Genomic DNA, 25,682 nt, shown 5'->3' with positions numbered 1-25,682 from the left:
AAGCGTGATGCGAGCGGAGAACATACGGGGAAGGATGTGTGCAGGCAACTCTCTGGGCTCGTGGGCTGTTACAGCTTCTGCTAGCTCCAAAGGCCACCCTGCAGCAGCTGTGAGCCCCATCTTTTGGGGAATACTGAGAATTCCCAAACCTTTCCTGGGCTGCACGTACTTCCATGGTAGCATTACCCCTGGGACGCTTTAAACACCAGAGTTTGTGCTGCTGCTGTTTGAAAACCACTGAACAGCCTTAGGAAACCCCCCAACCCAGGAGGTTTTTTTCTATTGAAAGCAAGTGTTAATACTGGATTACAAGGTTGGAAATGGAGTCGTGCTTTTATGTGGTTCTTTTGTAATTCCAGGATTATGTTTAACAAAGATCCTCTTCAGCTCCACCAGTGTTTCATCAGCTGTGGATGCTGGTGACCGCAGAGCTCTCCCTAGCACGTTAAACTCTTCGGAGATGAAGTTTTTCTCTCTCTATTCATGATGGAATTTCCTTTTTCTCCCTCTTTGTATGTTGTTAACCTATTTTAGGAATGATCTTCTGGATTTGTACCAAATATAGCTGCTGTGACTCAGCCTCCTCTGTGCCTGGCTTTGGACTTGGAGATGCACTGCCTGCTTTTGCATTTCATAGCACTTCCCTCCGCCTCTGTAATTTCCCTCTTCATTTCTAATCCAATGCTCTTGCATTCCTCAAGTAGCACTCTGCAGTTTGAATGGCTTTCCTATTGATCATGGAATCATTGAATCCCAGACTGGTTTGGGTTGGAAGGGACCTTAAAGCTCACCCAGTTCCAGCCCCTGCCACGGGCAGGGACCCCTTCCACTGGAGCAGCTTGCTCCAAGCCCCTGTGTCCAACCTGGCCTTGAACACTGCCAGGGATGGGGCAGCCACAGCTTCTCTGGGCACCCTGGGCCAGCGCCTCAGCACCCTCACAGGGAAGAGCTTGTGCCTAAGAGCTCATCTCAGTCTCCCCTCGGGCAGGTTCAAGCCATTCCCCTTGGCCTGTCCCTACAGGCCCTTGTCCCAAGCCCCTCTCCAGGTTTCCTGCAGCCCCTTTAGGCACTGGAGCTGCTCTAAGGTCTCCCCTTCAGGAGCCTTCTCTTCTTCAGGCTGAACAACCTGGATTCAGTAGCCATTCAATGAGATGGACACGAGCAGGCTGGACATAAGGTGATGCAGAGGGACATTGGGACACAGGATGTCAGTGATGTCAGCTCAGATTTGGAGGACGATACAGGCGCCAATGAGTATTTTTACTTGCCTCTTCCTTCCCAATGTGCTGGCAGCACAGGCTTAGCAGTTCTCTCTCACGGCTGGCTTTCTGCTTTCCCCCTTCAATGCCTGCAGAGGAGCTTCAGAATCAGATGGCAGCACTGAATTGCAAATCAGGAGGGTTAGCACTGATATCAAACCCTCGCCGGCACAAGGAGATTGCGAGTCCTGGGTCAATGGTAGCAGGAGCTCGGGATCATAGCTATGGAGCAGGTGCTGCTGGAAGTGATGAGGAGGAGCAGAGATTGGTGACCTTGGCCACCTCATGTTCAGCTCTGGTCCTTCTACAAGGCTGCCTTACAGAGGTTGTGCCTCTACCAAGGTTTTGTGTTCTCTTATGGAATGCTTGGTGGTTTCACCTCTCTGTGCGGAATCAAATCCTTCTAAATGTCATTCCTCGTCCTTGGTATCCTGCCTTTCTTCCTCTTCCAGCCTTAAAGGAGTATTTTGCATCAGATGAAAAAGCGGTAGAGGTGCAGGCGTAAGCTTCATCTTTCTATGGCTGCTCTGAACAAAGGTGTGAGACCAGTGAGCATCAACAGCAGCTTTGCCAAGGGGGGAGAAAGGCCCAACTCATCCATCAGTCTAAAGAACACATGTGCTCAGTGTAGTGTTGTGTTAATCTGAAACCAGATGCTGCTACCTGGGGGAAACCTGAGCTTCCCCTGCTCAGGGCTTTAAACCCTGAAGGTACATTCCCTTAATTGCTTGCCTGTGGCAAACAGCTTGCCTAAGGGTGAAATTAAAATGCCGCTCCTAGCAAGCTTTCTAATTCCATTGCCGTAGACTTCAGCCACATTAGGAGGAAGGGTCTGATGCTGTCGTGCTGCTGTCTCAATCTACACCCTGCGGGGCTATTATTTCTGGAGAAAACAGGGAAGTGTGAAGCGCATCTTCCTCTCGATGTGTCATGGCTCTTCCTCTGTGGTTGGATTAGGAGTGTTGTGCACATTGAAGGATGCTGGTGGGGGAATCCCAGCCCTGGGAACACATGGAAGTGTGTATTGAGGTGCTTTGTGGGGTGTCATTCACTGCGCTCTCACTTCTAGTCACATACAGTCATAGAATGGTTTGGGTTGGAAGGGACCTTTAAAGGTCATCTAGTCCATCCCCCCTTGCAATGAGCAGGGACGTGCACCATTCTGTCTGAGTGCAATCATATACATAAAGAAATTGAAATACAACATTAATATCTAATTACAACATTTAATGTGTATCATGAATTGAAAAGGAATAACCAGATTATTTGATAGTTACTGAAATAAGTCTGTTTGGGGAGGGGAATAAAGAAAGACGGAGGCACCTTGAGCAAATGCTCTATCTGTGTCAAGTGTATGTTCCCAGGCTCTGCTGGTCACGGAGGTCATGCTTACTCTCACAATTTGCCCTCCTGTTCTTTCCACCAAGGGCATTTTTCTCCCTCGTGTTGCCTGGCAGTTGATGTGAAGATCACTTGGGTCCTGCCCTGAGCTCTCCCTCTGTTTTCTGTGCCCGTCACATTGTCGAGTGTCTTAGCGCTGCTCTTCCAGAGGATGCACATCCAGCCTGAAGGGCTGTGGGGGATTTACAACCCTAACTGTGTATTTAACTCTTTCTAGATCCCAGGCATCATTATTCCATGTTGGAATCATCTCTTACAACTGAATTAATCATTCAGGGGAAACCAGGAGCTCTGTTTCATAGAATCACAGAATCAACCAGGTTGGAAAAGCCCTTTCAGCTCATCCAGTCCAACCATTGCCAGCACTGCCAAGGCCACCACTGCCCCATGGCACTGAGGCCTCGTCTCCACGGGGTGTGAGCCCTTGCAGGGACGGTGCCTGCAGCCCTGCCCTGGGCAGCCTGTTCCAATGCCTGAGCACCCTTTGGGGCAGGAATTGTTCCTCAGCTCCATCTAAACCTGCCCTGGTGCAGCTTGAGGCCGGTTCCTCTTGTCCCATCCCTTGTTCCTTGGGAGCAGAGCCCAGCCCCTCCTGGCTCCATCCTCCTTTCTGTGTTTCCACCCAATATTTGATGGCACCCTGGGATGTCCAGGCATGAAAAACCAGACTTATGAATTCATTTGAGTGCATCTTACCAAGATGAGGCCCCTGCCAGGCTGTGTTTGTCATCCCAGGGAACAGCAATTCGGGCATTGTCAGAGCAGAGCAAAGACTGGGAGAAAGGGAATCTCTTGCGGAGGTGGTGTGTACCTGTGCTATGATTGATGGAGCTAATTTAAGAAGTGAATTGAATTGTTATGAAGAAATGATGGCAGAAGGGTTATTATGTGCAGAGATGATGCTTATCAGCATGAAAATGAACGTGGCACAAATTGGTTGCAAATCAAAGGCCTGATTTTCTTCCTTTTGCTTTTTCCAAATGCATAAATAAGGGGTGTGCATCTGTAAATCCTGTAATTACTGTCTAATGGATGCTGGGGTCTTTGCGGAACGTACAAAAGACTTTGCTCTGTAGAGTTTAGAAGGTAAAGCTGTGAGGCTTCAGACATCTCTGTATGCTTAAACCCAGGTTTAGGGATGCCTACACCTAAGTGTGTTGTGAAATAGCACTGAAATCTAAGAATAACTAAATTATTGATCATAGGTAAGCATAGAACCCCAGACTGCTTTGTGTGTTGGAAAGGACCTTAAAGCTCCTCCAGCTCCAACCCCTGCCACAGGCAGGGACCCCTTCCACTGGAGCAGCTTGCTCCAAGCCCCTGTGTCCAACCTGGCCTTGAACACTGCCAGGGATGGGGCAGCCACAGCTTCTCTGGGCACCCTGGGCCAGCGCCTCAGCACCCTCACAGGGAAGAGCTTCTGCCTAAGAGCTCATCTCAGTCTCCCCTCTGGCAGGTTCAAGCCATTCCCCTTGGCCTGGCCCTACAGGCCCTTGTCCCAAGCCCCTCTCCAGCTTTCCTGCAGCCCCTTTAGGCACTGGAGCTGCTCTCAGGTCTCCCCTTCAGGAGCCTTCTCTTCTCCAGGCTGCCCCAGCCCAGCTCTCTCAGCCTGGCTCCAGAGCAGAGCTGCTCCAGCCCTCGCAGCATCTCCATGGCCTCCTCTGGCCTCGCTCCAACAGCTCCACGTCCCTCTTGTGCTGCTGCCCCAGAGCTGGATCAGGACTGCAGGGGGGTCTCCCCAGAGCACAGCAGAGGGGCAGGATCCCCTGATACCTCCCTCATTATCTATTTGAACATGCACAAGCTCTTGGTTTGCTGTTGGCTTTGGTACAAGGCAGCAGGAAGGGCACGTTTTGGTGTCTTCTGTTGCGTTATTTATGGTGCAAAGATGTAGGTAGATGTTAGAGTTTAATTTCAGTGGATTTAGAGAAGGCCATCGCGTGAACATATGTGTTCTGTCTTCAATGCAACTTTTGTGGTTGTACTTATAATGCTGCTAAAATGAGCTTACACATGCAGGAAGCTGAGGCAGGCTGATCATTGAACAGACTTTGTAGACTCATATTTGAGTTGCGGTGGAATGAGTGTAAAATCTGGGGTAACCTGTTGTCTGTCGGTGATATTTAAAAACCAGAAATTCCCTGCTTCCTTTGAACTTCAAAATTGATTCCTTGTAATAGGAATTAACCTGAAATGAAGGCGTTTTGTGGCAAATGGAAACTTTAAGGCGTTTTTGTTGTGTCAGCGATGGAGTTGTAGCATCAAAGGGACACGGATCGATAGAAAAGAGGATTTTTATCCTGTTGTGTTGAAGGTGTCGTGGCTCTTGGTGTCTGGGCTCCAGCATCCTTCAAGCCAAAGCAAGCGGGACTGATAGATCAGTGAAGTAAACTAATCCTGTCAGTGCTGGATGCTCTCTTGAGTTTCAACACTGCACGGTATCCTTTGACAAGTGAACATGGAATCACAGAATCAGCCAGGTTGGAAAAGCCCTTTAAGCTCATCCAGTCCAACCATTGCCCAGCACTGCCAGGGCCACCGCTACCCCATGGCACTGAGGCCTCGTCTACACATGTTCACTTATTTGCTATTGCTTTTATCATAGATCCTGGTAGTTGTGATTGGAAACCCAACTTCACTCTTAGCCACTGAGAGCATCATCTTGTATTGGATTTACTTACCAAATTATGACTGTTTGAAGCAAGGACTGGTGTTTTTCCTGTGCATGGATGCTGAAGCTCTGGTTGTTCAAGTAGCCCCACGTATCCTTGACCTTACAGCGGGAGAAATCAATTTGAAGTGAATAGAAACGTTCATGTGTGAAGACCAGCATTTGCTGAGCTGCATCAGAGTCAGTTTTGCCTTTTAAACGCTTCCCAAAGACCCAGAAGACCTTTTTTAGGTGGTTTTTAATGTCACCGTACGCTGTTATATGAAGGAAGGAGTGAATAACTGCTCTGCTTTGAGTGCCATTCAACCCCCAAACTGGCCTTGCCCCCATGGATGGGAAACAAGAAAGCGAAGCTGGCTCTGGCCAGTCTAAGTCATAGGCTTGGAATTTAGCAGTTCTTTCCTGCTGATACAAACTGGAAGCTGTAAACTCCTTCAGGCTCCGTTGAATCTCTTCCCACTCTTTAGTTTGGGAAGGAGAGGCCGGAAATCCATGCAAAGTGTGGATTGTTGACTTGCGGTGGCCTTTCAGCCCTTTGCTTTGTGTGTGCTGCAAAAGCATTCCTGGGGCTGGCCTCCTGGGCTGGGGATATTCACTGGAAACCTGCCTGAGTGTTTGAGTGAATGAAAGCGCTGCAGACTCCTTGGGAATGCCAGGCTGCACAAGAATTCCTGGCTTTTACAGTGATTCTGAAACAAATCCGCAAATTGAATGTGTATTGCAGGCATTATAGGGTCATAGCATGCATCTGCAGTCTTGGTCTCCTGTCTCTTGTGTAGAGGCTGCTGCTAGGCTTTGGTAAGTCCTGTATTGAATGTTTAACTTGTGTTTGAGACCTGCTACAGCTTTGTAACCATGTAAGCCTTCATTTGAAGACTTCAAGTGGTTGATCATGGCCGTCTGATGCAAACTTCCTTTCTCTTATGCTGTTATAGGTAGTTTTACCATGGATTTTTGCAGCATCAAACCATAGAGGCTCAGAGTGTATTGAAGAAATATTGAGTAGTAAAGAGTTTAGATATGATGAGAATTGGATATGTACTAAAACAGTAGGGCATATGTGCAGAAGGAGGGATGATGGGGATAGAGATAGTGCCTCCATGACAGGATGCTGAAGGTTGGCTCCTTCACAATGGCCCAGGGTGCCCAGAGAAGCTGTGGCTGCCCCATCCCTGGCAGTGTTCAAGGCCAGGTTGGACACAGGGGCTTGGAGCAAGCTGCTCCAGTGGAAGGGGTCCCTGCCCATGGCAGGGGTTGGAACTGGATGAGCTTTGAGGTCCCTTCCAACCCAAACCACTCTGGGATTCTATAGGTCTGGGGTCTGCAGTTCCATGTAGATTGATTTCCAAGCAGAGTGAACAAATGCCAGCGTCTGCCTGTCCTATGGGTAGGAAACGCTTTCGGTCTCCTGGGCTCTTAATACAGTTGCTCGTGCCAACATGAAACTACAAAAGAGGGTGATAAACAGACCTCTTGCCAAAGCTCCCTTTCTGCTCACAGCTTCAGCCTGCGCTCTCCTTCGTCTTCCCTGGTGCAGCTTTGTTTTGCAACAGAGATTACAAATTACTTAAGGAGGAAGGGCCTATTAGAAAGGATTCATCCATTCCGTTTGCACTGTGCGTCCTCATTTCCCCAGTGTCTATATCCCATCTTTGTTCCTGCATCAACGTGAGTGAGGGAAAAGAGATGGCAGGGAGGGATTTGTGGTGCTGCCTGCCAGGAGAATGAGGCCGGGGTGGAAGATGGCTCCATCATCCTGCTGCTCCTGAACCCAGCACTGGGTTTCCAGTCTGGACCACAGAAGAAAGCCTGCAGGAGCAGGGAGGAGGTGGTGAGAGGACCAACCATGACTGGAAGTCATAAATCACACTCAAAACCTGCAGCGTGGTGGGTTTGACCAGCTTGAGCCAAGAGGCTTCTGACCCATGTGTAAGTAAAAGCACATCTCTGCCCTCATCTGCTTTGAATTCCAGCAGTACTGTATTTATGGTGGGTTGACTTTATATGGCATAACCCACTCTGAAGCAGATTTAGCTATTTCTCCTGTTGCAGTACGTGGGAAGGAGTGATGTTTCCAATATGCAGGATATGGTTGGGAACTGATCCTGCCATACTGAGGGTTCTAATTGCAAACAGAGGAGGAGGGTCATTAGTGGTGGTGGTTGGAAATTATGGAGCAAAGCATAAATTAAAGCCTGTCTTTGAGGGTTGTGGCCTTTTCTGCTATTGAGAGTTTCTTCTGTTAGAAGTTGGTCGATGCAGTTTAGTTTGACCTAGCGGAAAAGAAAATGAAATGAAAACAGGAGTTCATGCAGCCGCCGTGATTTGGATGCACTGTTCACATCTTCAACTTGCTGTAAGGGTGTCATAGAGTGCAGGATGGAAGAGACCTCAGGGATCAAGCACAGACACAGGCTGGGGGAGACTGGATGGAGCAGCCTGAGGAGAAGGACTTGGGGTGCTGGGTGAGGAGAAGCTCCCCATGACCCGGCTTCAGTGAGCGCTTGAGCCCAGAACCCCCCCGTGTGCTGGGTGCACCCCCAGAGCGTGAGCAGCAGCTCAGGGAGGGGATCCTGCCCCTCTGCTGTGCTCTGGGGAGACCTGAGAGCAGCTCCAGTGCCTAAAGGGGCTGCAGGAAAGCTGGAGAGGGGCTTGGGACAAGGGCCTGTAGGGCCAGGCCAAGGGGAATGACTTGAACCTGCCAGAGGGGAGACTGAGATGAGCTCTTAGGCAGAAGCTCTTCCCTGTGAGGGTGCTGAGGCGCTGGCCCAGGGTGCCCAGAGAAGCTGTGGCTGCCCCATCCCTGGCAGTGTTCAAGGCCAGGTTGGACACAGGGGCTTGGAGCAAGCTGCTCCAGTGGAAGGGGTCCCTGCCCGTGGCAGGTGGCTGGAGCTGGAGGAGCTTTAAGGTCCCTTCAACCCAAACCAGGCTGGGATTCTATGGTAACTGATTTAATCAGGGTCATAATTGACCCTACCTGGTGCTGGTGAAAGCCCTTTCCAACCTGGCCATGAAAACTCCAGCAGATCTTTGGTCGCCCTGATCCAGTGACACAGCACTCACGTAACCAAAAGGCTTTTCCTAATGGCCAACCTGAACCTCCCAATGCATCATTTGTGGAATGAAAGGAGCAGAGAGGAGTCTTCAGGCTGTGTCTTGTCTTTTCAGTCAAATACAGTGAAGTGGGATTGGGAAGATGAAGGAATTGGGATAATCAACTGGAGGAGGATGTGCTCCATTGGAGAGAAGAAGAGCCCTGAATACACCTACAGCAGGTTCATTTCAAAAGGGAAAGCCAGCAAGGCCTCACGTTAAAGAAGTTAATAGGAATATACCAAGGAAGTCATTTGAGAACTGAGGATGGGGTTGGACACACAGGGACAGGTCTGTTAGCTACATAAAGAATATCTCTATTGGTTCCCTGCTGGTGGAAGCCATCAGTCTTACAGCTACAAAGCCCAGGATCCATCTGTATACAGGTATTTCCCGCTCTGGAAATAGGCCCATAGAACATCAGCTGTGCTGGCATCAGGTTTTCTCATTGCTGAACTGGTTTCTCATATTCTGAGGCCCATAAAGGTGTTTCTATAAGCTCTGCCCCATTCAAATAATACAATATATGGATATGTTTAATATATGCCATGTTCAGGCTCCAGGTGCTCCTGGCTTCCTTGCCTGTCTCTGCCTTTCTCAGGCTAGGACAAGGATTTCCTTCCCTATTTTGTAACATGCTCTTTGGCATCATCCATCGTTACCTTTTGGATCCTATGGTTTTTAAGTAAATCATAAACATCAGCAAAAGAAAGGTCAACATTTTGCCTGCCTCAGCATTTAGTGTTGGGCAGGCTGAGATCAGCACATTCCAAAGTCAAGAGCTGCTTCGTGCTTATAAATTATCCACTTAATTTGTCATACAGTGAGGACACGAGGGCTGGTTCCTGTTATAGGTGAATAACTTCTCTCCAGTGAAAGGTGTGTGGGGTTATTTAGTTATCTTACAGGAGGCAATAGGTGATGGGAATGTGGCTCCTTAAGGGCTTGGCTACGTGTTCCCAGTTGGCCCATGCCACCCTCCTGTGTCTCCTCAGTGAATAGATGGGTGCTACAGCCTGCGTTTGGAGGGGGATCTGTAGGAGAGATGCTGTAGGACTGTAAATGGTGCAGCTCATTTGTGGTTTCCTTTTGCTGGTCTTTGACATTGGGTATGTCAAGTGCTGGGCTGGAATCCCTCTCTCTGTGGCATTTCCAGTTGGTTTAATTCTTTCCTTCCATCAGGGTCAGCTTCAGCTGAACAGCTTGGGTTTCATCCAGTGAGCACTGTACCACTGATGGTCATCAAGGCCAGGGTGGACAGAGCATGGAGCAAGCTGCTCTAGTGGAAGGTGTGCCTGCCCGTGGCAGGGGATTGGAGCTGGAGGAGCTTTAAGGTCCCTTCCAACCCAACCCATTCCATGATTCTATGATCTTACCATTCCTGTCTTCTCTCTCCTGTTGATGTTGGCCTCAGTGGTGACATCCCTGGCGGAGGGGACAGCAGGGGACAGCAGCTCATTGCTGAACCCCTGGCTATGTGTGTTTGTGTGTGTTTGTATGTGTTTGCCACATACAAACGCTTTCCACTGCTGCGTGACACAGAGCATCTATGAAGATAATACAGCATCAGTGTAAGTAATGAGTAATGCAGTTAAGTCACGTTCAGAGCCTCATGCAAGACTACACAAATGATGTTGTGTTTATCACCAGCTGCATTACAGCCATGGGATCCCAGACTGGTTTGGGTTGAAGGGACTTTAAAGCTCATCCAGTTCCAACCCCTGCCACGGGCAGGGACCCCTTCCACTGGAGCAGCTTGCTCCAAGCCCCTGTGTCCAACCTGGCCTTGAACACTGCCAGGGATGGGGCAGGCACAGATGGATGCAGACGTGCAGCCCAGATCTGGTTCACATCAGTGCAGACACGCCTGCGTGCAGTAACATCAGCTGCTAAAGCGTTCCCGAACTGCTGCTGCTCTGCAGAGCTTCATTTCCACTGGGAATGCTCCCAGAAGAACAAAAACAAGGCTCCAGGCCATGACTGGGAGCTGGAGAACAAGCCTGAAATCAAGTGTAGAAACCCTGGCTGAAATAGCAAATATTTTCTTAGGATAAAAGCTTATTGTCTGGCTTTTGCTCCTAGGTTCCACTGCATGAGGGCTGTGTAAATGGAGATGTCAATATTTGAGTATCAATAGATGCATCCGTAGGATGGTTTGGGGACCAGGATGACCCTTCTGCTCCGGCTGTGTGAGTGTATGGAGCGCGCAGGTTTTGGGGAGCTGGAGTTTGTGGTACAGAGTTTGCAGTGATTTAGGTAAAACAAGGCTGGAAAAGAGCTGAAATTGCCTTTGAAAATGAAAACCTAGGAGAACTGCAGGGAAAAAGCAATATTCAGGCTCTGGAATGATGCCCTGGATTGATTGCTACAAACATCAAGGTAAAGCTGAAGCAGAGTGGACGAGGTAAAAGTGAATATTATATGGTACAAACAAGAGGAGCCATTAATAATTCACTGCTAATGGAAACCTCAAATTTCTTGTGGAGTTTGGCTTTTTGTTGCTTTCCCTCTTTGAGTTGATTTGGTTTTAAAGGGTGTTTTATTGTATTAATAAAGGCAGAGCTATAATTGTGCCAGCGTTGACTTGGTTCTTGAGCAAGGTCTGCAAAGGTCAAATGTTTCCCTTCAGATGAGGTTTGTTCACTCCAATTCTAGGTATGGCTTAGCTAAAAAAGGAGGGGATTAACAAGGAGGTGTTAATTCTGGGAAATCACATTGTGTTATGGCTCGTCCTTACTCTTTGAAGAGCGAAGAAGGGACATACGCTGGAGGGAATGGAAGGGATCCAGAGGGACCTTGACACACTTGAGAGGTGGCAAGTGCCAACCTCATGAGGTTCAGCAAAGCGAAGTGCAAGGTCCTGCCCCTGCGTCGGGGCAATCCCAGGCACAGCTACAGCTACAGAGAAGGCATTGAGAGCAGCCCTGAGGAGAAGGACTTGGGGTGCTGGGTGAGGAGAAGCTCCCCATGACCCGGCTGCAGTGAGCGCTTGAGCCCAGAACCCTCCCGGGTGCTGGGTGCACCCCCAGAGCGTGAGCAGCAGCTCAGGGAGGGGATCCTGCCCCTCTGCTGTGCTCTGGGGAGACCCCCCCTGCAGCCCTGATCCAGGTCTGGGGCAGCAGCACAAGAGGGACGTGGAGCTGTTGGAGCGAGGCCAGAGGAGGCCATGGAGCTGCTGCGAGGGCTGGAGCAGCTCTGCTCTGGAGCCAGGCTGAGAGAGCTGGGCTGGGGCAGCCTGGAGAAGAGAAGGCTCCTGAAGGGGAGACCTGAGAGCAGCTCCAGTGCCTAAAGGGGCTGCAGGAAACCTGGAGAGGGGCTTGGGACAAGGGCCTGTAGGGACAGGCCAAGGGGAATGGCTTGAACCTGCCAGAGGGGAGCCTGAGATGAGCTCTTAGGCAGAAGCTCTTCCCTGTGAGGGTGCTGAGGCGCTGGCCCAGGGTGCCCAGAGAAGCTGTGGCTGCCCCATCCCTGGCAGTGTTCAAGGCCAGGTTGGACACAGGGGCTTGGAGCAAGCTGCTCCAGTGGAAGGGGTCCCTGCCCATGGCAGTGGTTGGAGCTGGATGAGCTTTTAGGTCCTTCAACCCAAACCATTCCAGGATTCTCTGATCTGTCAGTGTCACTGTTGTAAGAACCCAGTTAAGTATGTTTTATTTTTCTTATTATGATGATTTTATTTTCTTAGTCTGAAGGGAAAAGGAGAATAACTGCAAAAACTTGCTGAATCCTGCATGCCAAGTTTATTCTTTTAGGAGCTTTTACGTCTTCAATGTCATGCTTCTTTGCCTGTGCATGGTAGAAGTGGGAAACACCTATAGTTCTGTATATCAGAGTGGGACGAGGGTGTAAGATGCAAGATCCACCAATGTGTGCATAGAAGTACTTGGGTTAAGGCTTGTTTATATGTTCAAATTCACTGATACCCACCAGTATTTGAAGGTGTGAATGTCTTTGAGAAGCAGCAAAGCTGGTCACGGTGTTTTCAATTGCATGAAGTAGCCTAACAATGAACAGGGTAAGATGTTCCTTTTGAGCTGAGTCTGCAGTAGATGGAAGGTGGTGGCGATACCTGTGCTTGTTATTGAGTGCTCCGAGTGCTCCTGTAAGAAGAGCATCATAGAATCCTGGAATGGTTTGGGTTGGAAGGACCTTAAAGCTCATCCCAGCACAAGCATTTTCATTTCCCTTCTTGTGCTGCTTGGAACTGCCCTGTGCAAATGTGCTTTGAGTGGCACATTGGCCTGCTCATGGCGTGGTGGCCATCCGACCACCGACCTCTGTTGTATTGCTGTTTACCCTTCATCAAGTCATTTCCTAGTGCAGTGGGAGCAGGTCATGCACTTGCATAGGAAAGAGAAAAGAGATGAAAATGTAACCAGGCTACAGCCAGAAAGTATCTGAGACTGTTTGCTAACAGCTTATTCCCATGGCATTCCTGCTGGAGCTACTCCTTCAGCTCCTTGCTGGAGCCTCAGCAGCTTGTGAGCATCCCTGTTGTGGGGATTAGGATGCAGGGGAAGCTCTGTGCAATAGAGAAATACTGGTGTTTGCCTGTTTATAATGAATTTCTATTAGCCTTTTTGTTGTGTATTCATGGCCACAAGCAAGTGCTGCAAGTTATTGGGGTGAAGGAGGTTTAATTTTGCTAATCCTGCTTTATTCCCATTCCATTGTAGCTTTTCGAATGGCACAATGTGGTGCCTGTAATGAATTTTAAATGGATTTTGGGATGATATTGTCTTGCAGGATATATTGGAAGCTCATCTAAATGTGCTTTAATACTGGATGCTGGAAAGAAAGAAAAGCATCCATTTGAAATGCTGTTTGCATGAACTCTTTCATGCTGGCTGGAGATAACACCCTGCATACCAAGCAGGGACGAAGCACCAGCCTCTTCCTCACAATGCACTCAAACGCCTGTAATGATGATAATCTTTGTATTTTAGCTAAAAAGCATTTTCTTTCTTCCTTCTCCCTAAGAATGTTTTACCATTTGGTGCAACCCCTAAAGCAAGCCGGATGGATGCAATAGTTCTCACCAAAGTATGATTTATTTGTACTCTTGACACCCAGAAAATCATAGAATCATAGAATGGTTTTGGTTGGAAGGGACCTTCAAGATCTGAAATGGTGTCACAGCTGCATTGCTTAGGTGCCTTGTTCAGCGCTGTTATCACTTCATCTGGGCTGCATCAGCCTTCCACTGCCTAAAGGGGCTGCAGGAAACCTGGAGAGGGGCTTGGGACAAGGGCCTGTAGGGCCAGGCCAAGGGGAATGGCTTGAACCTGCCCGAGGGGAGAGACTGAGATGAGCTCTTAGGCAGAAGCTCTTCCCTGTGAGGGTGCTGAGGCGCTGGCCCAGGGTGCCCAGAGAAGCTGTGGCTGCCCCATCCCTGGCAGTGTTCAAGGCCAGGTTGGACACAGGGGCTTGGAGCAAGCTGCTCCAGTGGAAGGTGTCCCTGCCTGTGGCAGGGGTTGGAGCTGGAGGAGCTTTAAGGTCCCTTCAACCCAAACCAGTCTGGGATTCCATGATTTAATGATGCATTCAGTACTGGTGTGGGGATATCCCAGTGTTCCCAGGCACAGAGCACCATAGGCACATTTGTTGGGAGCGTAGTCCAATGTCAGGCATCATTCTCTTAGTTACATGTCCAGGCAATGAAAATTGAGCCTGGATATTGATTTTCCTGCTGGGAACACAAGGATGGCTGGATGGTTAAAGGTCCTTGCTGCCTAAAAGCCTGTCTGGAAGGGTGTCTGGGCAAGAGGAGGAATTGCTCTATCCCTTGGGAGGCTTTCCAAATGCCACCGTCTTGGCAGCAAGGGACACACTGAGGCAAACAGCTTGTTTTGAACCTACAACACCCTTACTTCTAATGCCTCCACTCGTTTGGGTTATGAGGAGTGTGTGATTGCTGCCCCTCCACCTTCCCCAGGGCATTTGTGTTTAATGTCTATAAATGCCTGTCACATTCCCTGTCCCACTGGCCATTTCTTGTCTGGGCTTGAAGAGTCCTAGTAGTGATTTAACAGTTAATTCTAGCCAGGAAATCTCTGCAACCCTCTAACACCTTTTTCTCTCAAGTCCTATTTGTGGCATCTGTTACTTGAAGCATCTTGACTAGTAGTGACCCTGGGCTATGCATATTCCCAGTGTTTCACTTCAGAACTGAACTGCCCTTTGAGGGTGATCTGCACTGCTTGTGTTGTTTGTGTCTATGTAGTGATTTTGGTGTGCGGGGACCAGATTCCTTTCAGAGCTTCACTCCAGTTGCCTATCACACATTCTCCAATGTCTCATGGGACCCAGAAGTCCGTACCAGCGGTGGACGTACTGGTGGTGTCCCTTAGGCCAGGCTGCAAACCAGACTAAATCTAGTTCAAAGGAAACCCTTGAAGCACAGAGGGTGCAACCAAAGGAATCTTAGCACAAAATGCTTTGATTGCCTGATCATATCTGATTAAATCATTGAATTGGAAGGGACCTCAAACATCATCTGCTCCAACCTCTCCAGGCACAGCATGACCCAGACTGGATGCCCGGCACCCTGTGCAGCCCCATCTTAACAGTGTCCAACACTGGGGAGTCATCACTGCCCTGGGGAGATTATTCCAATGGCTGCTTGTTCTCATTGGGAGACATTTTCCTCTTGTGTCCATTGGGAATCTCCCCAGCAGTAACTTGTGCCCATCACCCCTCGGCTTTCCCATGGGACTCCTTGTCCAAAGGGAGTCTCCATCTTCTCTGCAGCCCCCCTTTAACTCCTGGCACAGACTGAGATGAGCTCTTAGGCAGAAGCTCTTCCCTGTGAGGGTGCTGAGGCGCTGGCCCAGGGTGCCCAGAGAAGCTGTGGCTGCCCCATCCCTGGCAGTGTTCAAGGCCAGGTTGGACACAGGGGCTTGGAGCAAGCTGCTCCAGTGGAAGGGGTCCCTGCCTGTGGCAGGGGTTGGAGCTGGAGGAGCTTTAAGGTCCCCTCATCCCAAACCAGTCTGGGATTCTATGAAGATGTAACTTGTTGTAAGTAGTGGTATGTAGGTGTCACATAATGCATGTTCCCCATCTCAGAGACCGATGACATTGGGTTTTATCCTGTAAAGGAGAACTGAAGCCATAAGGCAAACATCCATTTGCCAGGGGCTGGCTCACAGGACTGCCTGGTGACACAAGGACCAAATGGCCATAAAATCCTTATCCTGGAATGTAAATCCCAGCTCTGATGTCTCAGGGATGTAAAGTTTTGTGTTCATTTTTCTCTTGATCTTAAGAGCTCCCTTGTACGTTTGTGATTTACTCATGAAATCTATGTCCTCTTCCAGCACATTGTATCTCTGTGATTCCCTTTGCTTTGGGAATTGCTCCTTCTGTGCTAACTTGGGGGTGGAGGGATGGCCAATTAATTTAGCAGTAATTGTTGTCAAGTCACTTAGAGCCAGCATTTACTATTTGACTCCTTTCCTATCCTGAGGTAAAGAGGAAGGAGTAAATGAACTAACAAATTGTGCATCCATCAGGAGAGGCTTGCTTGGAAAGAACGGTTTTATTTGGGAAGTGTAAAATAATGCATTTAGAGACAAAACCCTCACGTCTTGCAGCAAGAGCATTGAGACTCTTGTGTGAAGTTGTCACTCGATAGCGGTGGAGACAAATGTGGAGCCTAATAAAGCTTAATGACTGATTTTCCCATTCATCAGAACTGCGAATGTGCTTCATTAAGATAATGAACTGAGCCACTCGCTTCGCTGACAGTGAGAAGACACGAATTCCCAAGTTCCTGGCTTTCCTCTAAATAAAACAAGGAGCAAACCCAGCCCTGCCTCATCATCGGTGCTGGGGGAGAAGCACAAGGGCTGTTAAAATCTCGTTGCTCCTCAGAGCAGCTTTCAGTATATGAAGAGGGCTACAGGGATGCTGGAGAGGGACTCTTTAACAGGGGCTGTAATGGTAGGATAAGGGAGGATGGGTTCAAACAGACACAGCGGAGATTTAGGTTGGATCTAAGGAAGAAATTCTTTGTTGGAACAGGAACAGCCTGCCCAGAGAAGCTGTGGCTGCCCCATCCCTGGCAGTGCTCAAGGCCAGGTTGGACACAGGGGCTTGGAGCAAGCTGCTCCAGTGGAAGGGGTCCCTGCCCGTGGCAGGGGTTGGAGCTGGATCAGCTTTAAGGTCCTTTCCAACCCAAACCACTCTGTGAGCCGATGCTTCTTTGGTCTGTGACTGCATCTCCTCATCCGGGACGTGGGATGTGGACCCTAGTGATGGGGTGTGATGGGGGCACTGGGCACCCTGCTCAGCCTTGCACAGGACCCCAGCCTTGAGCTCGAGCTTGTTGTAGCCAGCTCACGCTGAGAGCTCACAAATGTTTGCCACTCTCCATCTCGCCAGCAGCAAATGGTCTTTTATCTGAAAGGTCAGGTCTGCACTGGGGTTGGTTTTGTCACCCAGGAATGACGAGCTCCTCAAATAGGGAGAGTTCCTTGCCTGAATCTGTGCCTTCTCCTCTGTGTTCATCGCAAGCCAGAAGTGGGGTCATGAGTCCTGAGCCCCCTGAAGGCAGGGATGTGTGAAGTTAATCTGCTCTGGGTACGTTTGCAGGCAGAATATGCAGCAGTGAAGAAGTTTGGGGAATTAACTGAGAGCTCCATAGCCTGAATTATTGAATATGCTGTGTGGTTGTAATGTCTCACTGTAAATCCTTCCCTTCGCAGCTCTCTGTGTCCTGAATTATAACACAGTGATTCTATTGTGTAGCAGAAGACTCTTTGCAAGAAGGTAACTCTGGAGCTAATGGAAGGCAATTGTCTCACCTCTGCTTTTCTTTTGTCCTCAGAGTTCCCAGTCTTCCATCATGAACCCTGTTTACAGCCCCGTCCAACCTGGGGCTCCCTATGGAAACCCGAAGAACATGGCATATACAGGTAGGACCAGTGTCCAATGGCTCTTTCATCTGTGTCTGTATGTGGTGGGAGCAGATGATCATTAATAAGTGGTTAATCCCTTAATGAAGGGAGGAAGAGTTCCCACGGGGAGCCAGATGGGAATGTGGTTTGTAGGGAAAGCTCTTCAGCAAAGCCAGTGCAGGAGAGGTTAGTGAGGAGAAATGGATCTGAATGCTAAGGTGAGGATGTCCTGGAAATCCCCAAGAAAAGGGTCAAAAGGGGGGTTCTTTAGACCAACAAAACACACAAGGAGTTGGAGGTCTTGTATATGGACCTGAACTGAGTGTGAGCACGTGCTGGAGTCATCCTGCTGTGGAGATGCAGATCCCATGGACACTGGGATTCATTATTGCTGCAGGTGGTGATTTAAGTGATATGGTTGCCTGATCTTGTTTTGCTTTCAAGTTACGCTTTGCTTGAGTTCATCTTCTGTTGATCAGCAAGGCTGAGGTCTGGTTCAAGTCCATCTTTAGGACCGAGCTGTCTAAAATGTCATTTTGAACGCTTGAAAAGGACATTGAAATACGTTTACCATAATTATGTTACTAGTGGGGAACTAAAGTGTAGTGATATGGAAAGAACTGAGCTCGGAGACAAACAGTGCTTTGAAAGGAGAACACCTCAGCTTAGGTGTATCTGTGGTTTGATTATGTTCATCATGTCTTGCTCTGATCTTGTAAACTCCCTACTAAACCAGCCTTGAGAGACTCCTTCTAGCGCTTTGTTGAATGTAATTAGCTATTAAGTGTCACGTTGTGCTAAGACTTACCTTTGCATTGGCAGTTGTATGTGTTGGCTTCTACCTACTGTGTGAAATCGCTTGGGAATGGGCTTTTGTGCAGGAGGATGGTCAACAGCAAAGGGAAATCAACATCAAATGCTCTCAGCTACTTCGTTTACAATATATCCTCATTGACTTTGGTGGCTCTTTCAGCTGGTACATCATAGGGCTGTGAGGAGACCTGCCTGAGACCCTGGGGAGCAGAGTTCCTCAAAGGTGTTTTACCCTTTTCTTATTCACCCTTTCTTTTGCTCCATCAAATTCATGCATGCTGCTTTGTTGCAGACACAGCAGCTTGAGGGACCTTTGGTCTCACAGTCAAAACACAAGAGGCTTGGAGAAGAGAAAATATCTCTGTGAATAGTAGTCTCTTCAATCCCTATTGTGAGAGGACTGCAGGCTCCAGCAGTGCTTGGATGATGGAAGGAGCTCAGGAGTGCACAGTTATTTTCCTCCACTAGAAATAAAAGCAGTTTTGTGCTTTTCAGCACAAGGAGGGTTTGGACAAGAGTCTGCTCCTTTCTCACTTCTCCTTTTGGTGTGTGCTCGAAGCTCCTCCTTAATATCCATTCAGAGTAGATTTTCTTTATGTGCTTTCGTACAAAAGTGAATGTTTAAGAAGCTGCTTCTGGCGCTTGCTAAGATGATTCTGTTTCAGTATTGAGGTGTGGGTTGGATGGAGTTTGTACCTTGAGCCTTCTGGAAGGAGAATTTCAGAGGGTGATTTCAGGTTTAGATGAATGAATTCCACTGACTGCATTCTGAAGTCATGGCCCCTCACTGCAAGAGAGACATTGAGGGGCTGGAGCGGGGCCAGAGAAGGGCAATGGAGCTGGTGCAGGGCCTGGAGCCCAAGGGTGATGGGGAAGGGCTGAGGGACCTGGGGGGTTCAGTGTGGAGAAGAGAAGGCTCAGGGGGGACCTGATGGCTCCCTACAAGTGCCTGAGAGGAGGATGGAGCCAGGAGGGGCTGGGCTCTGCTCCCAAGGAACAAGGGATGGGACAAGAGGAACCGGCCTCAAGCTGCACCAGGGCAGGTTTAGATGGAGCTGAGGAACAATTCCTGCCCCAAAGGGTGCTCAGGCATTGGAACAGGCTGCCCAGGGCAGGGCTGCAGGCACCGTCCCTGCAAGGGTTCACACCCCGTGGAGACGAGGCCTCAGTGCCATGGGGCAGTGGTGGCCTTGGCAGTGCTGGCAATGGTTGGACTGGATGAGCTTAAAGGGCTTTTCCAACCTGGTTGATTCTGTGATTCTATTCTAAGTTGAACAGCAACATTAATAGGATGTTATCTTCTAAAGTAACATGTTGGTCAGCCACCATCAAGATTATACTGTGCACTTAAATACATAAAGCTACTGTCCTCCTTGGCCAGCTTGTGCCACCTCTGGTAGTGATCATGGTGAGGTGGCCCCCATGAGACTGGTTTCACTCCAAACCATAGCACTTGAGGCATTTGTCTTCCAGAGGTTGTGGTGTATGAAGAGGAATGAGGGGCAGATGTGCAGGAGGAGCTTGGAGGAATAAAGCTGGAGGCAGATGAGACTTGAAAATCTATAAGAAGGTCCTTAGTTATGTCAATGGAAATCCAAGAGGGAAGATTCAAGCGACTGCTTGAACATAGGACATTGAAGCAGGAATTGAATCATGTTAATACTTGTTTTTCCCATTGCACAGGTTTAAGATAAGGAGTCGGGGGGCTGAATTCCTACAGTTAAGTCCCAAAATAGAGAATAGAATCATAGAATAGTTAGGGTTGGAAAGGATAGGTTAAGAAGTGTTTAAACAGAGAACTATTTTCCTTGCTAGGCAAATAGTGTTACAAAAGCATTTAAATATGAATTTGTTGGAATATTTAACGAGTTGTATTTTCTCCCCTTCTTTTGCAATAGAAGTTTTATCCTTTGCAGAGAAAAGAGGCAACTCCTCTTTTGAAGTTATTGAGAGAAGGTCGCTGTGTCTCCTGCATGACAAGTGCCAGGCTCTGTCTACCTAATTCTTGCTTTCTGTGCTTCATTTCTATTGCTTCAACTTGTGTCATTTAGCTGTGGCTCAGTTTCTCATGTAGCCACAAGCTATTCTGGAGGATAATTAAACACATGGAGCCAAATAAAATAGACCTTTCACAGGAGAAGCATAAAGCTAAGGCTTGGTAGATGCTTCCATCTCAAATTGCTTTGAAAATTGCTTTTGGGAATGGCTTGAACCTGCCTGAGGGGAGACTGAGCTGAGCTCTTAGGCAGAAGCTGTTCCCTGTGAGGGTGCTGAGGCGCTGGCCCAGGGTGCCCAGAGAAGCTGTGGCTGCCCCATCCCTGGCAGTGTTCAAGGCCAGGTTGGACACAGGGGCTTGGAGCAAGCTGCTCCAGTGGAAGGGGTCCCTGCCCGTGGCAGGGGTTGGAGCTGGAGGAGCTTTAAGGTCCCTTCCAACCCAAACCAGGCTGGGATCCTGTGACATGGAGAGAATAATCTCACTGTGGATGGAGCTCCATGTGTCCAGCACCAGGTTTGTGCTCCAGCAAGTCCTGGTTCCTTGTGCTCGGCTGGCCACTGCTTCCACTTCGCTAATTCAGTGTGTTTTAGCCCAGCAGCAGCAAACAGTGTTTGAGTGTTATTTACTATTTCATTCGAGCAGACTGTAATTAATGTGGAGCTTCTGTAAACTGTCATTTTAATTGAGTTTGAGGACTCCCATTTGTTTTTTCCTTACTGGTAGAATTCACTTTACCTGCCCCAAATGTGAGCTCCTGAACCTCCTGCTTTTCCTTTCCACATTCTTCTTGTGTCCACTTTTGCTTAGGCATCAGCCCTGCAGCAAATAGATCAACCCGATGGTGTGGAATCAGGGATGAAGAATCAGTCTGTCCTGTAGCTTGTTTGACTTCAAGCATGAAGCTCTACAAGTGTTTGTTATAGCTCTCACTATTATCATTTTCCCTACCAGAAGGTGATTAATATGCAGATGAGCTGCTGTGATTGATGAACCTTCAGTAGACTGACTCGGGAGCTGTCATAGTTATTACTGAGTAATAAATGATACTGAAATCCAAGAGGCAAAGATGGGAAGCTGGGTAGTAAATCTCCAAGGTTCTCCAGCTCGAGAAGGGGGAATGGCTTTAACCTGCCAGAGGGAGATTGAGATGAGCTCTTAGGCACAAGTTCTTCTCTGTGGAGGTGCTGAGGCGCTGACATAGGAGTTACGCCTATGAATCCCAATGGCATTGTGTGGATGTGATGGATACCCTCATTCCTTCTCCCAGGGCTTTTTCTGGTTTGCCAGGTGGAGCCCCCAGCCTCCCCATGTCTTTGCAGCAGGAATTCCCTTGTCTCCTTTGCTGCTCAACCCTGTCTCTTTTACTCAGTTCCTTTTTCTCTCTTGTATCTATCATGGATTCAGGGTTGTGCCGTGGATCTTCTGCTGCTTCTCCACTTGTTTTTTGCCATGGAAAGGGCTGGAAGGTAGCACCCTCCAACACCCGCTTCCCTGGAATTTTGGGAAGGATTCTCAAGCAAGCCCCTGTGCTGCTCTCCTGGTCCTTCTCCTTCTTGCATCTCTCATTCCCTGGAGTCTCTCGCTCCATCCCAGCTCTTTTCCCTTCCCTCTTGCTGCCTGACCCAGCTGGCAAACACTTGGCAGGTCTGGGAGAGCTGGATTCATTTCACCAGGAGGAACCTGATGCCTTTTAACAAAAGGGCTTTGTGTGACTGGGTTCTGTTTAGCTGCAGTTCCCAAGTGGATTAACCTGGATTGCCCAGGGGTGCTTGTGGAGAACCTCTGCAGCACATAAATGTGTTAATAACTGTTCAAGGGGAGGTGCTTGGCAAGTTTCTGGGAAGTATTTTGGGAAGCAGAGGAGCCTGAAGCAAGGAAAACTTGAATCATGTTTACGATTCATCTGTGATGGTCCTGCAAGACCCAGTACGTTCTTCCGCAAGTAATGAATGTGTCAGCTTCATGTGAAAGCATAAAATAGTCTTATTTCTGATGATTTAAGGGAAAGTCATGGGGAAAAGCTTGATCATCTGTATGTAGAGAAGTCTGGTGTTTCCCTGAGTCACTTGTCACCCTGTATTATGCTGTCTGCAAGCTCTGGGTTCATTAGCTTTCCCATTTAATTGCTTTTCCTGCTTCTTTTCAATGGCAACCTCTCTGTGGGGCTTTTGAGAGCATGGAGAAAGATATGAGAGTAATGTCATTTTAATTGATGGGATAGTGCACACATGTGGGGTTATAGCGGCAGGATTCTGTGATAGAGGATAGATGAGGCTGGTAGGGAAATAGCTGAGTCATGGAATCCCAGCCTGGTTTGGGTTGGAAGGGACCTTAAAGCTCACCCAGCTCCAACCCCTGCCACGGGCAGGGACCCCTTCCACTGGAGCAGCTTGCTCCAAGCCCCTGTGTCCAACCTGGCCTTGAACACTGCCAGGGATGGGGCAGCCACAGCTTCTCTGGGCACCCTGGGCCAGTGCCCCACTGTGTATTAATTGCTGTTGCTTTATGTTGGTGGGGAGCATTGGTTCGATATTCCCCTTGTGGGTCTGAAACCTTGGAGGTCTTTTGGAGGGAATCCCAAAAGGGTTAAGGGTTTGTGTGTGCTGATGCTTTCAGGTTTGTGAACCACGTTGGCAGGCTGAGCAAGGCTGAAGCCAAATTTGTATAGGCATCAGAGTGTAATTCTGTCTAAGTCTTTGTAGAAAGGTGGAGAACAGGAATGTGGTCATGGTCAGAGCTGTTCTCTGGGCTCTGCATTGACCAGTTCTGCTTCCTGAGAATGGGTTTCCTCTTCCACCCTCCATGTCTTTACTATTGCATGAGTGAGCCCTGCTCTGTCCTCCTTGGACATGCTCCATCCCTGGCAGTGTTCAAGGCCAGGTTGGACACAGGGGCTTGGAGCAAGCTGCTCTAGTGGAAGGGGTCCCTGCCCATGGCAGGGGTTGGAGCTGGAGGAGCTTTAAGGTCCCTTCCAGTCCGAACCATTCCATGATTCTATGACATGGAAAGCTCCAGTTCTTCCTCCAGCACATCAAGCTCTCCCACTTGTGATTCGGCTTCTCTGTATAGGTCCTCTGTGCTCCAGAAGAGCAAGATGCATCCCTGCGGGCTGTTTCCTGCATTCCCAAGCTGCAGACTGCCAAGTTTTGTCATTTTTGCTTTCCCCAAAGGTGAACCCCCAACATTTGTTTGGACATAATGGTTAACAGAGGGAATTGGCATCATCTGCCCTCCAGGCCTTGGCTTTGTTGTCAGGACACGAGATGCGAGATCCTCTCATGTGGTTCCGTCCTTATCTCTGTCATTTGTATTCATTGGTGAACCTCAGACACAGCTGACCTGATTTGCACTTGACTCTTGATTTAATTCAGTGGTGTGTTGGAAGCTGGTACCCTCCCATTTTGTAGCAGACAGAAGGATGTTCCAATAGGATTTCTACAGGCGGCTTTTAATCATCCTTTGCGTGTCCTTTGTGGGCAAAAAGAATTCTAGCCTTGATTTCAGCCTTTCTCATTAACTTGAAATGAAAACTTCACTGCGTTATTCTCTGCAAAGGCTGAGCCTTTCAGAACAGATCAGTTCTTTGGACAAGAAAACCCTCCGTGTGTTTATGCCTTTGATGCTGAAGCAGGCAGGGTTGAGGTGCTTCCTCCTCCCTTCTTCTGCTTGGAAGATCTTGACGCATGTCTGCTCCTTCCATATACTGGGAAATGCCGCTTGTGGATTTAATGAGGTGCTCCATTGCTTATCAGTTGTGTAAAACAGGACTTTTAAACTGTGCTGAGGGTGTGGAATTGATTTCAGGCTGCTTAAAAATGGATGAAGTGGGTGCAGTGAATGCTTTTCCTCTGGCGTTTCTTCATGTTTATGAATCAGTGCGTGTGGAGCAGGCAGGCAGATCCTACTTGATGGGGGGAAGAGCAAGCTCTGGCTGTGTAAACTCCTCTTATTTCTATGTTTAAATGCATCATTTTCATCCAGGAATCCGTCCAACCAACTTGCTGAATTCCTCAGTGTCGGAAGCTCTTGGAGTTTCAGCGCTCTGGTTGGCTGATCAGTGATGGATAATTCACCGTCTTCCTAACAAATGAATTCATGGACTTCCTTCATGTTCTTAAAAAGCAGAAAATCCTTAAGGAAACAAGGATGAATTTTCTTTTTGGGGTAGTGAAGGAGAAGGAAGCAGAGGAGCTTTGGGTGAGATTTGTAGAATGGTTTGGGTTGGAAAGCTCATCCAGTTCCGACCCCTTTGCCATGGGCAGGGACACCTTCCACTAGACCAGGTAGATCAAGATCAGGGTTATTCATGAGTGTGTTCAATAGCTCTAGGCTGTATTTGGGAGGTTCTCCTGCCAACAGCAGCCCTGTTGGATGACGGGCATGGAGGTCACCTCGCTTTGGTCCCCTATGGATGGATGTTGGTGGTGGTGCAGAGTAGGTCTTGGTAGACAGAAGTGTGGGTGGCATCTCCCTGTGTCCCAAGACTTGTTTTGAAGTCTTTCAGTGTTCGAAATGAAGGCACATAAAGCTCCTTTGAAGAAAATAATCCATAACATCTCCTTACAGACGCTCGTAGGCTCAGCTGCTTCGGAGTCTGGTCCGACTGATGTCAACCTTCCAAGGAGTTTCATAGAAGCTTCAGGGAACAGCCTTCACCCCTTGTTTTGCAGCTGTTTGTAGAAGGTTTTACACGCTTTTGAGTTCCTCTGTGTTGTAAATAAACACAAGAGCCTCAGATCTTAAAAGCAAACAAACCCCATGTTCTGTGCTCCTGAATGCCCCCATTGTGTGTCCTACGTGCGCGGGGAGGACGTGGAGCTGGTTTATGCTCTGCCTCATTCCTTGGCTACAATATTGATTCTGTTTTTCCCTATAGTGCAAAAAGAAGTGAAAGGATTAAATGACTGTGGCTGAAGAGAGCTGGAGGAAAAGTGTATAATGCAGGGGAGAGAAAGAACACGTAGGTGGAAAAAAGAGACGCCTTAAAAACATGCTTTGAAGGGGAAATTACTTCATTTAAAGGAAATAAAAGGTGAATGGAGAATTTTCTTGTGTGTTGGTTACTTCTGGAAAGTATTGGCACGTAATGGGAATATCATAGCAGCCTGCCAGTGTCTGAAAGGGGCTACAAGGATGCTGGAGAGGAACTCGGCATCAGGGACTGGAGTGACAGGACAAGGGGTGATGGGTTCAGACTGAAACAGGGGAAGTTCAGATTGGAGATAAGGAAGAAGCTCTTCCTTGTGAGGGTGCTGAGGCGCTGGCCCAGGGTGCCCAGAGAAGCTGTGGCTGCCCCATCCCTGGCAGTGTTCAAGGCCAGGTTGGACACAGGGGCTTGGAGCAAGCTGCTCCAGTGGAAGGGGTCCCTGCCCGTGGCAGGGGTTGGAGCTGGAGGAGCTTTAAGGTCCCTTCCAACACAAACCACTCTGGGATTCTATGTTCCCTTCACTTCCAGGTGTTTTCCAATATATTCCCTTTGTTTTGGAGTCTCTTTGCAGTCAAAGATTATGTTGGCCATCGTGGTATCATCTCTGGAGCACTTTGGTTCTCCATGC

General features: G+C 48.6%; 1 protein-coding gene across 2 annotated transcripts in view; it reads left to right on the top strand.

Annotated features, from left to right (window-relative positions):
• The window catches only part of FAM168A (family with sequence similarity 168 member A), a 184,486-nt gene that overhangs the window by 69,586 nt on the left and 89,218 nt on the right, over positions 1–25,682 (top strand). For both annotated transcript variants that reach the window (XM_080613618.1, XM_080613619.1), the window contains exon 3: positions 17,249–17,336. In XM_080613618.1, the coding sequence (XP_080469744.1) occupies positions 17,267–17,336 (70 nt within the window). In that variant the 5' untranslated portion in view covers positions 17,249–17,266. The remainder of the gene's footprint in view (positions 1–17,248; positions 17,337–25,682) is intronic.

This window comes from Psittacula echo, assembly GCF_963264785.1.
Source record: "Psittacula echo genome assembly, chromosome: 3".
In the NCBI taxonomy this organism is placed as follows: domain Eukaryota; kingdom Metazoa; phylum Chordata; class Aves; order Psittaciformes; family Psittacidae; genus Psittacula; species Psittacula echo.
Note: the sequence above shows the minus strand (reverse complement) of the source record. Positions and strands in the feature narration are given on the sequence as shown.